Here is a 16,184-nt window from a genome sequence, read left to right as displayed (position 1 = left end):
CCTCTCAGCTCTTTCTCCTGAGGATGAAAACAACCTCCCTATTGAATCTTGGCCCGCCGACGGTCACTAGCAACTTCAATCACGGGGGTTCGGTAGAGACTAAGGGTTCAGCGTGGCGAGGCTAAACCGAAACAGCGGCGGGTGTGGAGGTTGTTCTTTGACGTCTGCCTAGCCTCATCGCTTCTTTTCTCCTCATGTTTGCGATGTGGACATGAGGTTGCCGACCTTGGTGGTGGCGCATCGCGCAAAGCTCAGGCAGCCAGCCGCCCTTCAGGGGTTCAGGGCTTTTCATTCGGGGAATAGCGGGGTGGCCACCTTCTGCCTCCTCCAGGAAACGAGTTTTGGTGGCTGGTAGGCAAACATGGACAATCGATCGTTGCAATGTTCTTGGCACTGCAGCTTCACATCACTGCGGAGTTTGTAAGTGTGGAGATTCGAGTAGGTATTCCGCCGGTCCTACGATGGATTACAAACGGCGCCCGTCTCTTAATTAAAGGTGAACTATATATCCGTATGCGGACCGGGAGTCGCGGGGAAGGGAGGCCGCCAAGGTTCGTAAGTGCAGGTTGGTCGACAGCGTAACGCCAGCACCTCGTCCGTCCGTCCCTCTCCGAAATTTTCTCGGTCCGGACCTTTTGCCGTGTGCTATTCTCTGCCCCTTCCCTATTCTTTCTCTCACCGTCTGCACGAGCTTTGTCATTGTTGAGTTGTCGAGACTCTTCCAGGGATGTCGTGTCGAAGCGGATACAACCCGGCACGTGCCCTGCTATTGGCACCTAACCTAACCCTCCTAAACTCTCTTTTTTTTTGGCAGTTGTGGCGTGCCGGCCACCGATGGAACCGCTGGGCTGTGGCATGTTCACGCGGGTTGCCGCTTACGGGGCCGCACTGGACCGTCAGTTCATCATCTGACCTGATGTCCCACACATTGCAGATCGTCTACTGTGCCCTGGGCAGTACTACTCTGTGTGTGTGTGGGAAATCAAGGTTGTTCTTTTCGGGCAACGCACTTCACCTTCCCATGGTTTCCGCAACGTCGTATTCTCTCAAACCCAGATCAACAAACGGACTACTCCCATCTGCGACGGACTATTGTGTCCTTTCTTTTTTCTTACCGGGGGTCATGGCTCATAATCCGTAGCGACACCATACCCATAGTCGCATATGGTATGATTGACGTGTAAGAGGTCCTGCGTCCCCCGTTGCCTGGGATGAGTGGAGTGTGGTGATGCCACATGCTCGGCTGCATGCCACCGCGCTGCCGGGCACCTCTTGGCGCCCGATCTTTGTGGCCGGGGTGGATTATCGACTGATAAGTCTAGCTACATCGCGGCTCCACACACGCTGGTTAAGAAGTGAATATCTACCATCGATGACTCCCATAACGACAAAGGGAAAAAAGAGACTCGTTCTAATCATCATCTCATTCATCTGACATTCAGAATTACACACAAACTCAATACCCAAACATTTTACGCCTGGCATGACAACTCTGTGAGTCCCCCCCTTCACAGCCATAACACAATGACTTGTGTGAACAAACCCCAGACCACTAACACACACATCCAGACCCCTCAAAGTAAAGGTTGCAATCCGTGACCACTGGACCAAGGAAGACAGCTACCTCCAGCAATCTCTCAAGAGCCTCCGAGACGTCCTCGGCCTCGACGTCGACGTCACCCCGGACTGGCAGATCCTCCTCACCCAGCTTGACGCAGAGTACGCAGACAAGGGCGACTTCGCGGCCGCCGTGGCCGGCACCGTCGAAGCATGGTGCCGCGCCGCGACGGAGCTTCTCGAGGATGAGAAGAATGAGGAGTGGACCGACACCTTGCTGGACAAGCTGAAACTGACTTGGTCGAGATTGCGGCTCTTTGTCGAAGTGAGTTTCCTGCTTTTGGGACATATTCTGTCCTCAAAAAAAACAAACAACCTAACCAGAACAACAGGTCGCCAGCGATGAACAGGCCTCGACAGCATGGTCCGACGACCGCGGCGGCTTCCTCGTCACCCTGCCCAAATGCCAGCTCATCACCCCCATGGACCTTCACCCGCTCTTCAAGTCCGAGATCAAGACCTGCTTCGCCGACCACCACAAGCAGCTCCCGCCCTACTCGGCCTCCCCGACGCAAGACTGGGCCGACCTGGAAGTGGACGCCCGCCTGAACCGCTTATCCATCGGCGGCCCAGTGGGCGGCGGCGGAACGGGCCACCTCCGCCAGCGCGCGTCCGTCAGCTCGACCGCCTCGCGACAGCCGCCATACGCAGACTTCATGCCCAAGGCCGACGCCCTGCCCCGCCCGGACGAGCTGCTCCAGAAGGCGCCGTACCATCTCATCGTGTACAGCCGCGGCGCGCACGAGATTGAGATCCAGGCAAGCCACAGCGCGACGCTCAAGTTTCTGGCGGATTACTTTAAAAAGTGGAGGAGGACGAATCATCAGATTAGCAGCAAGGTGAGGCTTCCCTTCCCCCACCCCACCCCACCCCCTTGTCTAAATGTACATAATAAACGCGCAGTTTGCTAACAATGGAGAAAAAGCCCCCGGCCGTCGAGGTGAAGCTGCACCAGTGCGCCTTTGGCATGGGCGCCAGCATCGACCGCCTGGTGCTGGTCTCGGAGCACAAGTACGGTGGCGCCTTCATCCTCACGCCAACCATCATCCTCTCGCTCGTCGAGGGCGTGCTGGGTTACAAGCCAGTCTACTCTGACGCCCACTCGTGGACGTATCGGCGGGATACCGAGTTGAGGGCTTAGAGAGAGAGAGAGAGATCTGCCGCGGCTGGACTATGGCGATCGACATGGGATTTGGGGACAGGGGCAGGGGTTACTGTAAGGCATCGGTCGGAATGGATGGAAACGGGAAGGATGATTTTCACGATGCCCATGACCTCATAATGTTAAGACTAAATAATACGAGAACCTCATTATTCATTAATCATGGCTGTCTATGCACGGGGTATGGTGATGTGAGCTCGCTCGCTCAAAGTAAATGTCAGAAATCCATCGCTTATTCGCGACTCCAGATGACAGGTTTGTTGAGCCCAGGAGAATGTTGAGACCAGATCTTCGGAGACCAGATCTTCGGGTTGGTCCTTGGGCTACTTCAGTAGCAGCGGACTCCGAAACTCCGCTCACTAATAAGGCCCCGGCCGCCCCGGTCCTGGTCCGTTCAATATCGACGAGCACGTTTGCGCCACCCGAAGCGTCTGACGCACTGATCCCCTTCCCGGGCCCCGAAAAGAACCCGCCCTGTTCCCCAACGTCTTCGGAGTCGGGCTGCTGGACATTGAATTATTGACGGGCCCGGACTCATCTACCCGACGAGACGAACGCAAAGCGCGTGTTCCGATAAGCTCAAAGTTCTTCAGCCTCGTCAGTGTGAGCTGCTGCGGCTGCTTCTAAATTTTGTATGCAAACTATGCGCTCTGCTTTTCTCCATTCGTCTCCACCATAGTCATCTGAATGCAACTGGCTGTGTGTGTGTGTGTGTATATGTCGATGACAGTCGTCATGGCTGAAGCCTTTGGTATAACTGCCTCCAACGAGACCACATCCTCAATTTCGGTCTGCAGTAGAAGGAGCAAGTCCAACTAAGCCTTAAAATCGATTTATGCCCCGTCCCTGGTCAATCTCTTTCTCATAACCTTGCACAAATTGTGTCGAATAGGTTCCATAGACTTAAAAGAAAACATGCCCTTTGACGCCGATGCATACGACCTCAAATGCCGCCAAATGTCCGACGAGATCATCATAGCCCGGCGATCCCACTATGTCCGCCAGCTCGCAAGTAGCTCGACCGGCGCAGCGCTCCACACGGCGGCGGGCGCGGTGACAGCGGGCCTCAGCTGGCTCATGGTCCCCTACGACGCGGCGCGCATCCGCAACGCCCGGCGGAAACGACGCATTCTCGAACGGCACGCCGTCGAGAGAGGCCTGGCGGTCGAGACGAGACGCGGCGATGTGCTGGTCCCTGTGGCGATGGGGTTGACGTTTGGCGCGGTCGCCATCGAGGGTGCCGAGATGTGCGCGGACGTGCTGGTAGGAACCGGCGGCGACGGGTCGTCCGGCGCGGCGGCAACGCATGGTGTTGTTAAGGGGGTGGCTCATGTCGGGCTGGATGCTGGCATCGCTGCGGCCGAGCATGCGCACGCCAAGAGAGAAAAGATGAAAGTTGAAAAAATGTTGGCGTGGGGAGGTGAGCGAGGTGGTTCGACAAGTGAAGAACCGGAAAAGAAATAAGAGCTCGGCGTGGCTACCAACGCTTGGCGGTGTTGGTCTTCGGGTATGAGGATGTCGCTCATATCGCCTCAGTCGGTACAAAATAGACCTTTACTGAGGGCGTGACTTGCCCCAAGGACAGTCATAATGTGATTGAAGCTTCAATCAAAAATTTGAGTAGAATTTTGAAACCCCGCGACACTTTTAGAGGCGTCTTCTGAATCTGGGCCAAGTGTCAGTGAGCGATCCGAAAGCAAACGGAGTGATGAGAGCTCGTTTTCTTACCGGCAGCACCAGAGTAGACCGCACATAGCGGGCACCAGGACAACCAAGAGACCAGCGCTCCAGTATCGCGTGCTCAGCCGATGCATCTCCTTCAGCCGGCGCTCGTTCTCCTCCTCCTCTTCGTCGATGATGGCCCACTCATTGTCCTTGCTCCAGTAGATGTCGAACTTGCCCTGTCGGATTGAGCCGTGCTTGATGTGGACCGAGTTCATGGCTTGGTGTGTGTATGCCTTTGGTGTGTTGATGGTGTGAGGAGCCTTCGAGGAAGCTCCAATTGTTGGGGTGTACGATTCCTGCAGTGAAGATGTTTGCCGTCGGAAAGGGAAAAGGAGAGGAATCTCGCTTCTCTTATTTGAAAATTTGTTTCGCCTCGAGTCACTTATCCAAGGCGCCTCCGTAGATAGGCTTGATAGGGAGGCGCGTAGGGCAGAAAAATGCAAGATGGCGAAACTAATTCGAGATCGGCTCGGGTATTTCCAGTTTTATTTATGGGTCCCGGGTGGTCCTTCACACCGTTCTGGATGCCTCCTTTGCTCCTTTGCCGCTTTGAGGGGCCACCAAAGGGGGACCACAGTCACCACACTGCGTGGTAAAACAAGCAGGTGTGTGGAATCGGTGGGAACCCAGGCGCAGGGTGCGGCTTGCGTCAATTTTCGGCGGCCCGATAAAGATTGGAGTTGGCGGGAGCCGCGAACCAGATGCCAGGGCTGAGGCATGCGGTTGACTTTTTTTTAATTCTCTCAGGTAAGCTAAAATCTGCACAAGGTCCCCTGCTTCCGGCCTTGGATAGCTTTAATGGTTAGCTCTAGCTTACGGCAGCTTGCCGTGACTTATCTTTGTTACCTTACCCTGCCAAGCAGGTAGCCTGCATTTTTTTACACGCAAGGCAACGGATCCATTGCTCGTTGTACTTTGTTGGCCCCCCCCCCTCTCCCATCGAGGAAACATTTTCTCCCGGGACGCGCGCCAACATCGGCGAGCCGCCTTGCCTTGCGTGATTGATCAAAATAGCTCTGACACTGCGTATTTCCTCACATTGAGGCGGTGTACCCAGTCATTCGTCTTCTCGCGGAAGTGAGCAATTTGAATGATAAGGGAGTGTCATTCCACTGCTTAAATAAGGGGTTATCTGAAGCTGAGCAAGGTTTCTTGAGACGATTCGAGGAGGTTATCCAAGCGAAATAGAACCGAACCGGGCTGAGTTTCACGGCCGGGCCAACTGAGAGCTTCAGGTGCACATGTCAAGCCCAGGCAATTTGATTTGGCATTTGGACATGGGTCGCTGGGCGTTTTGCTGGCATCGTCGTGTCCCAGCCGATTTTATCAAGGGTCCCATCAATCGACAGGGGCAGCTGCAGGCTAGGACCCAAGACCCACAACCCGCCACTCGGTGAGTCATCGTGATAAGGTAAGCTCCACTCACACCCAGCGGCCCGTCTGTCTCTCTGTCTCTCGGTGAGCATCTTCACCGATGATAACATCGCCAGTGTGATCAGCACCAGCTTCAGGCAACAGGTGACCTATAGGTGAGCGGCTCGACTTACACATTTAATTTCCATATCATTTCCTGTTTTTGAAACGAAGTTGTGGCTAAATTAATTTAGTCAGCAGCAAAATATAAAACTGACATTTTCAAAGAAAAGGTGAAAAAGAGGCTACCTTGACATTACGTAGAGCTATTAAGGCGAAGGCGCATTTCGCACTCCACTACTACGCTGCTTCACGCAGCATGTCTTGAAACCCCTCTGTTGCGTGCTCGTCACCCAAGGTACCTCACGAAGCCTCGTCACTGATGAAAGCACACTTTTCTACACCCCAATGCTACCGTACCTATATGCCTGCGATGAGTAGCCTTGGTGCATATGTTATGCAATAGCAGCAGACTCGTGATCTTTTTTTCACTTTCCTATTGCTTCCCGTAGCCTTAGGTAGCACTTGCCCACTGCAGGTAACTACACCAGCCAATAAGTGCTCACCAAAGAGGTTAGACAGGCGAAGTTGAGTAAGAATTAGTATCCTTTATATTCAGGTTAGTAAACGAGCATTATATCTACGTTCATTGATATAGCCAAGTAAGAGATTGGCAAATCGTGTCCGGGAATGCTTTTTATGAGGACCATTTTCACAGTGCCAGGACTAAGACGCACCCGAAATGAGTGGCCCGCATCTGTCGGTGACTGCCCACATGCACGGGAATCGCTGAGAATAAAGGCCATACACTCAATCCCATTTCAGGCACAGTTTGCTACCGCATTGCACAAGTTCGACTCAGGAACCCCTCTTATTTCTGGTTATATTTGATACTGAATACTCCCGACACCGGGGCAGGCAGACGCTCATTGTATTGCAAACATTGGGCAAATAATCCTCTCTGAAGGTACTGACGAAGAACCAAACGATGATTTTGCCGAAGCCCGCAAGAATCTTGAAGGTCGAGGGCTTTCGAATGCCAAGCGAGTTGTCAGTCCTCACTTGCGCTCTTAAGCCCTCCTTTCCATGTCTCGGCCTACTGCTTTGCTTCAGGTACCCAAACAGGAAATTTGGCCTACCTTACATCTAGGATCAAATGACTGTGGTAAAGGAACACTCCTCCCAAGAAGCTCAGCTAAGCTGGGCGCTTGCCGTCGCAGAGGAATTCTCTTGCCCGTCCAATCCTCTCGACGAAACCTTAGGAGTAGTTCATGACGTTGGATTCTATCAGCCCTCCTCCGAAATAGAACTCACGCAACTCGGCATTGCTTGATGGAAGTGCACATAACCCATAGTAAAAATCAGAGGGTATCATTCTGTAAGACAACCTACATACTCCGGAACATAAATCTAATCGATCCATTTACAAAGTCGCGTTCCTCACAATACCATTCTCCGTATACAAATATGGCGGCGTCTCGGGCGGGCTACGTCCATTGCGATAAAGCCATAGCCTCGAAAGATCCTTCACCTTGACCGTCTTCTTCCTGTGCCGCCCCCTGACGTGCTCTCCGTGGAACTCGACCTCATTATTGACATCACGACCCAGGTACGTGACCTCAAACGCCTCGCGAGCATTGGCTCCGGCGTCACCCTGCCGCCCGACCTGAATCTCGCTCTCCATGAACTCGCTCTCCTCCGCGGCGCCGATAAACTCGCCCGTCTCCGGATTCTTTGCGAGGGGGAACATGCCGTCGAGGTAATGCTGGCAGAACTGGTGACCGCCGCGCTCCGACGCCCGCACGAAGAGCCGCCCGATGAAGCGCGGCATGCTGTGGTCCGCTGTGAGGGATGTGCAGAAGTGCAGGACGCCCCATATTGCGACAAAGTCCGTGGTGTGGGCGTAGTGCTCAACATGGCCGATGGCGCGATCCAGTGCGGCTGTCGATGATCGAGAGGAAATGGACGACGACTCTTTGGGGATACTGGGTGTGCGTGGGTTGCCGTTTTCGCTTTTGGTTCCATTGCTGAGACTCGAGACCAGGCGATGTTGGCCGCTGTTGGCGATTGGCGATATGGGACTGCTGACAAAATCGCCGTGGGTTATGCTGGTTGTAGTCAATGTCATGGCGGCAGGGTTATTTTGTGCGAGAGCCTGAGACACTGCATGGCGATGGGGGTTGTTGAAGTGGTTTGCGGCATTGCCAAAAGTGTATACCTAGGACTTGTTAGAATTGCTACCATATAAAATGTAGACTCAAACTCACCTCAAGCTTGGCAAGAAGATCTTGTGGCAGTTCCTGCAACAGCCAGTCGAGAACCAGGCCACCTTCAATACCTCCTTGTGAATGTAACACGAAGACAACCTTGGAGTACTGCGGGTTGTAGAGTGTTTCCTTGACAATACGATAGCACATGCGCACATCGTACGTAGCGTATCCGAGGTTCCGTTGGATTAGACACTCGACAACGTCAAACAGGATTCCTGAAGTCTGGTTGTGGATACCAAGGATGGGCCGCTTAAAGGTGAGAGCAAGTCTGTTCAAATTATTCTTCATCCAATGGTCCCTAATGCAGTGTTAGTTAGTATCTTGAATCCTTCCCTCAATGCTCGTCTTCACACATTGAGACACACCCGGGGCAATAGGAATATTGGCAGATTGCAACGTACCCTACAGCAACTCCGTTCAAAAAGATCCATTTCTCGTGAGCGTGCTCCGGTAGCTCTGGTGCATACTTGGGGTCCGAGGTGTAGGTGAGAGTTGGCCCGTTCAGGAGCAAACAGAGCAGATAATTGATGGCGAAGAAGGCACCGAAGGCGAGGCCAGCGATCCAGATAGGCAGTAAGATGGCAAATGGCAATGCCAGAATGAAGGCAATTTGCAAAACGCACAGAAAAAGGTGCGTACACACACAAAAGAGGTTTTGTCTTGTGAAAGCCAACTCGTCCAGCTCCCCCGAGTCGGCTGGGGTAATAGGCCATACGATCCACGGAAGCGCCCAGATGTACTGGAAAAAGTAGTAGATGTCCCATGCGAGCAGCTTCCAGGGGAAATCGGTGTAAGAGTAGCTGATGACAGAGCTGCCTCCCACCTGAGAGCCAAGGAACTTGGTCGAGCCCATCCTCTGTTTATGCAGCTCGGTTCGTTTCTGTTGCTGTGATCGATACCGCACCGCGAACCTGTCGCCCAAACCTGGGATGGAGAAGAGGCCGGCGGCCATGACGACGGGTATTGCTAGGACAATATAGAGCCAGGAATAGCCAGAGGGCAAAAGTGAAAATGATAGTGAGAGTGATGACAGAAATGGAATCTGGTCAAGTGACCAGCGGGAGACGGACGGTGGGTGCTCACGGGGCATTATATCGTGGGGAAGAAGACGGAGATGGAGGGCGCCGCCGGTCAGACAAACGAACAGGCTTCCAACCACATACTAGAGATCCTAGTTCCCTTGTAGCGGTCGTTAGCATTTCATGGGGAAAAGTAAGACATTTTTCTGCTCCAAAAAGAAGTAGAGACACAGGTGCAGGGCTGAGTTGGCCTGAACCGGGCCGGCATACCTAGTCGACGGCGTCCTTCTTGGCTGGTCACTCGACCAGGGGGCACCGGTCGCAGCGGCTAGGGCGCCACCCCGCCGCCTCCCCTCCCAGTTGCCTTGCAGGTCGACGAAGTCCGGTGTGCATTTGGGGGCTGAGATGTAGCGAATAATCGAAGATGGGATGCGCGAGAGCGAGATACAGTCAGATCCAGGCTGTGCACCAGGAAAGCCAAAGCATACGCGAGGCTCTGAGGTGTTACAAATTACAAAAGTAGAAGTCAGTGACGGCAACGCCGTTGGAGTTGCACACAGAAAATGTCAATATGCCCTCCGCTAGCCAGCAACTATGCTTTGGGGCTGCTTGAGGTGCATGTGGGCGTCTTACAGGCTGCAGTAAAGGGTACACCACATGCGCCAACAGCCTTTGAATAAGAGCCAGCAGACGCGATTAGGACCCAATGAGAGTGCCAATCTGTCGTCATTTCTGACGTTACATGCCCAGCTAATCGGCACGTCCAACCCGATAGAGTCACATCCTTGAGGGTCCAAGCCGCTTATTGCAATCCTCACCCGGCGAGGCAACAGGCAGCCTTGAATATCGAAAGCGCTGGGGTACGAAATAGCAGCCTCGTGAATAATCCCCAAGGTCTGACCGTTCATTCGTCTTGAGGAACTGGGTGGCTGGATGTCGATCTGGCAGACACGGAGCTGAGCTGATCGGGTCCGTCCGAGTGCAGCCATGCATCATCAACAATCCAGGTGAATCGACTTCTGACTTCCTTGTCCGTCAACTGATCCAAGCGCGGGAAAGACATGGAGAGGCTTGGCTGTCAGATTTGTCGCAGCTAGTCTTGAGTTTCTTTCACCAGGCTGCCTGCATCGAAAGTCGTCACATGTATTCGTACTGCCTTTGAGCGAGGAAATGCCTTGCGCCTCAGGAACATCGTCAGTCTCGGGGGTACTGTTGTAGTCGAAGGCTCAATTGATCGGATTCTATCCGTATGACTCTGGTCTTCCTGGGGCTGAGATATTCGAAATCGTTCATGTCAACTGTCGAAGAGATGGTGTGCGGGCGAACGAATAAACTTGAAGCGCAGGCCACTCGGTTGGGATGAACATGATCTGGTCCGTGCGCCAGACGGCGACGCGGGACAGAGGGACTGACAGCTCCTTCTCCAAACAACCTGAATCAAGTGTTTGGTGGGGCAGTTTGTTGACATTGAACCTCCAAATCCCACATCAACCAACATCCCGCCCACGGCCAGAGCTGAAACTCGAACCTCGACCGCCAACAGAGCGCAACTTTATACCCCGTGTATCACAAAAGGAGATACCATCATGTCAATGCTTGCCATCCACCTCGAGCAGATTGCCCTCTCCTGCGAGGGCATCGACTCGCTCCCGTACGCACCCCCTCAATACCCCCCCTCAGTTTCTTGTCCAAGAAATTCACTGACATGTCGCACAGCTTCCCGCCCCCGAAAATCTTTACCAATGCGATGCTCTACAACACCGACATCACCTCCCTAATCCGCGACACCGAAGCCCACGAACGCGCTCTCTTCTCCGTCCCGCCACCACCACCGCCGCCATCCTCAGCAGCCTCCCAGAACCCAGACTCGAAACCCACCACGTCTCGCCGGCAGACCGTCTTCAACGTTGCCTCGGGCGAAGTCACCACCGGCCCCCCACCAGGAAGCTCCCGCGCAGGAGGCGGCGGCGTGGGCGGCCCGCGTCGCCACACCGCCGTCTCGGCTGTCCTCGGCGGCGACCTCCACGCCCAGCTGCGCCGTGGCGAGCGCCAGGCCGCCAGCAAGGGGGGCGACGTCGACGTCGAAGTTCTCCTCCAAGGCGCGACGAAGCTGTGCGGCGTCTACGCCCTGCCCGGCGCGCTGGAACGCATCCCGCAGCTGAGGTCGCGGTACGCGCATCAGACCAACACGCTGGCGTACTACGAGGCCAAGGTCGCCGAGAACCAGGCTGCGCTGGAGAGGATGAACAAGGATCACTGGATGGGAGAGGGAGACGAGGAGCCAGAAGACGAGGACGATGAAGAAGAGGAGGCAGGCGAGGATGTCATGACGGAAGAGGATCTGCGCGCCGAGGAGGAGTTTGTGAGGGAGCTCGACAAGAAGAAGCGTGAGCTGCAGCAGCGGTTGCGGGCAATGGAAAAGGATTTGGGAGCACTATTGAATATGTGAAGAAGGGGACGAGTTGGAAAGAATAGGCGCTTCTACGACGTTTGCTTGCGACATGATACCCAAATTCAGAGACTCCATCATTACCTTATCTTACATTCAATTCAGTGCTGTGCCAGGACGCTCAACATGATAGCCCGTCCTGTCCACCCGCCGCCCGACCACCCTTCTCCCTCGCCGCAACAATCTGTCCCAAAAATTCGCCCACCTCCTGCGCACCGCCAACCTCGTACTTGTCATTAATCACAAAGTGCGGCACCCCCCTGACGCCCATCCGATACGCGTCCTCAACCTGCGCATCAACCTCCTTCCCGCCCTTGCCCTCCTCAAGCCACGTCCTCACCTCCCCCCTCTCAAGCCCACCCCGCACCGCCGCGTCGGCAATCATGTCCCAGCTCGTCACGTCGCCGTCCTCCTCAAAGTAACTCTTCATAATCGAGTCCACCACCGCGTTCTCAATCTCGGGGCCCTTGGACTTGGCCAGCTGGATCGTCCGGTGCGCGTCACGTGTGTGACCAACCTTGCCGCCAAATGTAAAATTGAAGCCCTCGGCCGCGCCCAGCTTCTTCATGCGCGAGTGCATCATCTCCAGACGGTCGGCGCCGAAGCGCGCCGCCATGCGCTCGTTGACGGGCACACCTTTGGGAGGCGCCGTCGGGTCGAGGTAGTAGGCTTGCCATGTCACGTTGAAGGTGTCGTCCTTGCCGCCGGGGTAGGTCTTTTTGTACAGGTCTATCGCCTTGTTGAGACGGGCTTTGCCAAGATAGCACTACAGTGGCGTTAGGGGTACCATTCAAGATTAGAACCCTACACGGAGGCATCTTACAAAGGGGCAGACAGGGTCTGATATGACTTTGACGTTGATGGTGGCCATTTTGCTTGCTTGACGTGCGGCGTTCATTCGCTCCGAGCGTCTCAATCGACAAAGAGTATACGGACACACAGATCTAATTGAACAAAGTCTATTACTTTAAAATATGGGAATTCAGACATCAAATAGGTATGTCGTGGAATCAGCCTCGGCCTTCAGCTCGGGCGGGGCTCCGCCGAAAATGGTCGACATCTTGTTGATTACCAATCAAACCCGGAGCCCGATCCGACCGGAATCTTTTAGCCCTTGGCCGGCGAAATTGCTCCAAGTTTGCACAGGCTTACCCGTCTCTTCATCAGCAAAAGAGCCCACAACCGCCATTATTCAGCCGAGCAAAATCGGCGAAGGCGGGTCTGGGAAGATTCCGGTTGCGTTCGGCACTCTACATTTCGGCACTTGATTTGTTACGTCGCATTCATGATTCGTGGAGTCTCTTGCCCCTTGTCACTACCACCGCCGAGGGCCCTTGCGAGGTAAAGCACAGGCCGTTCCAAAGCTTGTATCCTCTCCCATCACTGCGTAATTTCATTCGGCAAAAGATATCCGCCACGAATTCGTGGAAAGCTAAAACTGGGGTATCATTATGTTGGAGTCGTTTTCGAAGCATCAATCAACGGAATACCGCTCTGTTGCCTCTCGCAACCTCTGGTCATTCCGCGACCGGCGTGATTCGTAAGGCTGCCTGCGATACCTGCGGCGCTCGTCTCTCCTCCAGCTCGAAGGATATATGCCGCTGGCGCTTGTGGACGACTCTCCACGATTAACTGCGCCAGGGCTCTGTGACCGTCGCCGTTTGGGTGCGACATCCGGATATTGTACTGCGCGGTCCCAGCTTTCGAGCGACATGTAGGGGCTTCTCAGCCATGCTCTAAGCTCATGAAGTAGCAATCGCGTATTCTCTCTCCCCAGAAACTCTTGGATAAGCTCCTCAGCTTGGCCCATGCTGCCTTGCATGTCGACAGTCTTCAATATAGCGATGATGTACTCCAGCAGGAACTCGGCGTTGTTGGCTCTGCGACGCCGGATAGGGTCGGTATCTTGCGGCCGTGTATCATTGTCAGGTGAGAGGAATTCGAAGACCTGGAGTTCGCGTCGAAGAAATGTACGCGCGTGCGAGACAAGTTCCGTGTCCGAGGCAAACATCTGCGGTGTCAAATCTCTGTATCTTGAGATCCGGTTCGAGCCGACGTGTAATGAGTACAGCTGGTTTCGGTAGACAGTCCTTCGGCGGGTGATAGCTTCATCTTGGGATGGAGTGAGCGTCCGAGTCGTTGAAGGTGCATGAGGCCGTAGCCGCCGTGAGTGAGCTTGAGAATAATATCGCCTCGTCTGCTGAGTAGAAGACACATTTGCCGTAACTCCAGCCTTGTCGGGTCTCTCAGGGGCCTTGAAGGTTTTCCATTGCTTTCGGTCGTCGCTGAACTCGTAGCGGACCTCCTTGATATCGGTCTTACACAAAGGACACGCTACCTGTCGTTCCAGCCATGTTACGAGGCAGAGAAAGTCGAAATTGTGGTGGTGGCACGGTTGCGCTTCACAGCCTTCCGTGATCTCTTCGAGGCAAATGACGCAACAATCTTGGAGATCCGTCGGTCGCGTTGTGATCTCTTGCAAAGTGGTCTGCAAGACGACAGAATGGATATCTCGTGGACTCGAGTTGTCGCTGGGTGTCGCCTCGGTCGACATACCACAGGTGCAAAGCGTACTCAAGAGGCAGTACTCGATGTGTGACGGAAAGACGAAGGTGCCATTCCGGGAATCACCACCAAGTATGACGGCCATGTTAGTCAGCACGAAGTCAAGCACGGTACCTTACCGAGGCACCTCAGCTCATAGTCTGATAAGATAAGAGACAGTCTACCTGGTAGGTGGTAAGGTGCCTACCTACCTAAGGTAAGGTAGCGTAAGGTACCTACCAGGTAGGTTGTCGATGGTGGGGCACCGTCGCACTTGCGCTGCTGGGCGACCGTGGATCTTTCGCGTTTAGTGATTTTCCCCTGTCGCGTCAGAACCGCGTTTACTGTCCTCCACCTTGTAAGATAACCCACCCTAGATACATTCAACCACGTACCTCAACCCGAACCACTCAGTCGACCTTGATTCGTTCTTTTGTGATCCGACTTTCAATGACGCTGATACTATTCGAGCAGTGATTGCCTTACAATGGACGACCCTACAAAGGCAGAGTATGAGCTCCAGTCACAGAAACTACGTGCCGAACTCAAGACGTGGGAAACCTCTTGGGCAAAATCCCACGACGGGAAGAAACCAGGCAGAGACGACATCAAACGCAATGCTGATATAGGTGAGTGGTGCCCGCTCCAGCACAACACTGTTCAAAGACTGACACTTGATTAGCACAAAAGTACAAGCAATATAACAAAGTCCGTGACATCCTTTTAGAAAAGATCCCACCGCCTCCAAAAGAAGCTCAGAAACCGAAGAAGCGGGATGAAATCCCTCCTCTTGCGCGAACGCCGTCGAAGAAACACAAGCATGCCGAGACGCCCTCGAAGAAAAGGACGTACCCCGAAGATGCCGCTCTTACTAGCACCCCGGCCATCTCCAGAACCCTCTTTAGCCCTGCGGCCCCAAGATCAATTGGACCTACACCTCAGCGCGATGGCCGCGTGCTTGGACTATTCGACCTCATGGTAGAGCGCGAGCTGGGTACGCCGTCAAGAAAAAACATGAACATCAACACCTCCGCCGATGCAAGAGTGATGACGACACCGAGAAAACGGGCGACACCCATGGACGAGGAGGACGACGCAAAGTTTGGGCGGACACCAATGTCGACAAGCAAACGGCAAATGCTAGACAGCTTTATGACACCTTTGAAGAATAAAGCTGTTCTCGCAGCGGACGCCAAAACACCCACGACTGTTTCGAAGCTTCAGTTCAGCACTCCGTCCTTTCTCAAAAGACACACCCAGCCGCCACCAAGCAAGAGCGACGACTTCGCAGCGCCGCCTCTCCGATTGCCTCGGAAACCAATGGTCCGTGGTCTCAGCGCCATTGTAGCAAGTCTCAGAAAAGTAGAAGAAGACAACCTAGACAATGAAGATGAACTCGAGGCTCTGCGGGAGGCTGAAGGCGAGACGGTGCAGCCTAAAGCACCCCCTAAGCCAAAAGAGGACTTTCTTGCTGCCGACAGTCAAGTCAACCTGCCTCTGGGAGGATTTGATGACGAGGGTATTTACGATAGTCCTGATGAAGAACAGGTGGGACGTGACGGAATGCCATTGAGGATATACAAGAAGAAGGGGCAGAAACGGACAACGAGGAGATCGAACCTGAAACCTGTCCACATCAAACGGCCATCCGCTCCCGCCGGGGAAGAGACACTGAAGGAGGACGATGAAGGGGCTGTGCCAGAAACACGAGTCAATGACGATCCAGAGGACGACTACGATGAGCTTGCGGACATGGGATCAGACTCGGAGTTTGATGAGTCGGCACCAAAGACCAAGTCTGCGAAGAAAAAGGAAGAGAAGAAGACGGAGAAGGTGGGGACGGTCAAGAAGGCTGTTAGGAAGGTGAACGAGTTGGCGCACACAAATTTCCGGCGATTGAAGCTGAAGAACAACGGTGCGAAGGGCGGGCCTGGATACAACAGCAAGTTCAGGAGACGACGCTGAGTCGACATTTGCATTGCAAG

General features: G+C 54.1%; 8 protein-coding genes across 8 annotated transcripts; 4 read left to right on the top strand and 4 right to left on the bottom strand.

Annotated features, from left to right (window-relative positions):
- Positions 1-1,483: 1,483 nt before the first annotated feature.
- On the top strand, positions 1,484-2,758 carry CORC01_00277 (uncharacterized protein; the record flags this gene model as incomplete). Its single annotated transcript, XM_022611935.1, has 4 exons — positions 1,484-1,494; positions 1,570-1,882; positions 1,950-2,456; positions 2,543-2,758. 4 exons carry the CDS (start codon positions 1,484-1,486, stop codon positions 2,756-2,758), a joined length of 1,047 nt encoding a protein of 348 aa, XP_022481560.1.
- Positions 2,759-3,694: 936 nt separating this feature from the next.
- Positions 3,695-4,243, top strand: CORC01_00276 (uncharacterized protein; the record flags this gene model as incomplete). Its single annotated transcript, XM_022611934.1, has 1 exon — positions 3,695-4,243. One exon carries the CDS (start codon positions 3,695-3,697, stop codon positions 4,241-4,243), a length of 549 nt encoding a protein of 182 aa, XP_022481559.1.
- Positions 4,244-4,426: 183 nt separating this feature from the next.
- On the bottom strand, positions 4,427-4,719 carry CORC01_00275 (uncharacterized protein; the record flags this gene model as incomplete). The annotated part of the gene is made up of 2 exons (XM_022611933.1): positions 4,427-4,445; positions 4,508-4,719. The coding sequence occupies 2 exons, from the start codon at positions 4,717-4,719 to the stop codon at positions 4,427-4,429; spliced, it is 231 nt and encodes a 76-aa protein (XP_022481558.1).
- A 2,621-nt stretch (positions 4,720-7,340) lies between these two features.
- On the bottom strand, positions 7,341-9,277 carry CORC01_00274 (uncharacterized protein; the record flags this gene model as incomplete). The annotated part of the gene is made up of 3 exons (XM_022611932.1): positions 7,341-8,135; positions 8,185-8,485; positions 8,589-9,277. 3 exons carry the CDS (start codon positions 9,275-9,277, stop codon positions 7,341-7,343), a joined length of 1,785 nt encoding a protein of 594 aa, XP_022481557.1.
- A 1,515-nt stretch (positions 9,278-10,792) lies between these two features.
- Positions 10,793-11,655, top strand: CORC01_00273 (DASH complex subunit Spc34; the record flags this gene model as incomplete). The annotated part of the gene is made up of 2 exons (XM_022611931.1): positions 10,793-10,857; positions 10,923-11,655. 2 exons carry the CDS (start codon positions 10,793-10,795, stop codon positions 11,653-11,655), a joined length of 798 nt encoding a protein of 265 aa, XP_022481556.1.
- Positions 11,656-11,776: 121 nt separating this feature from the next.
- CORC01_00272 (DSBA-like thioredoxin domain-containing protein) lies at positions 11,777-12,526 on the bottom strand (the record flags this gene model as incomplete). The annotated part of the gene is made up of 2 exons (XM_022611930.1): positions 11,777-12,421; positions 12,479-12,526. The coding sequence occupies 2 exons, from the start codon at positions 12,524-12,526 to the stop codon at positions 11,777-11,779; spliced, it is 693 nt and encodes a 230-aa protein (XP_022481555.1).
- Positions 12,527-13,129: 603 nt separating this feature from the next.
- CORC01_00271 (uncharacterized protein) lies at positions 13,130-14,305 on the bottom strand (the record flags this gene model as incomplete). The annotated part of the gene is made up of 1 exon (XM_022611929.1): positions 13,130-14,305. The coding sequence occupies one exon, from the start codon at positions 14,303-14,305 to the stop codon at positions 13,130-13,132; it is 1,176 nt and encodes a 391-aa protein (XP_022481554.1).
- A 381-nt stretch (positions 14,306-14,686) lies between these two features.
- Positions 14,687-16,164, top strand: CORC01_00270 (DNA replication regulator SLD2; the record flags this gene model as incomplete). The annotated part of the gene is made up of 2 exons (XM_022611928.1): positions 14,687-14,828; positions 14,882-16,164. 2 exons carry the CDS (start codon positions 14,687-14,689, stop codon positions 16,162-16,164), a joined length of 1,425 nt encoding a protein of 474 aa, XP_022481553.1.
- Between the last annotated feature and the right edge of the window lie 20 nt (positions 16,165-16,184).

This window comes from Colletotrichum orchidophilum, assembly GCF_001831195.1.
Source record: "Colletotrichum orchidophilum strain IMI 309357 chromosome Unknown Scaffold_2.1, whole genome shotgun sequence".
Lineage (NCBI taxonomy): Eukaryota > Fungi > Ascomycota > Sordariomycetes > Glomerellales > Glomerellaceae > Colletotrichum > Colletotrichum orchidophilum.
This window is presented reverse-complemented; position numbering and strand designations above follow the sequence as displayed.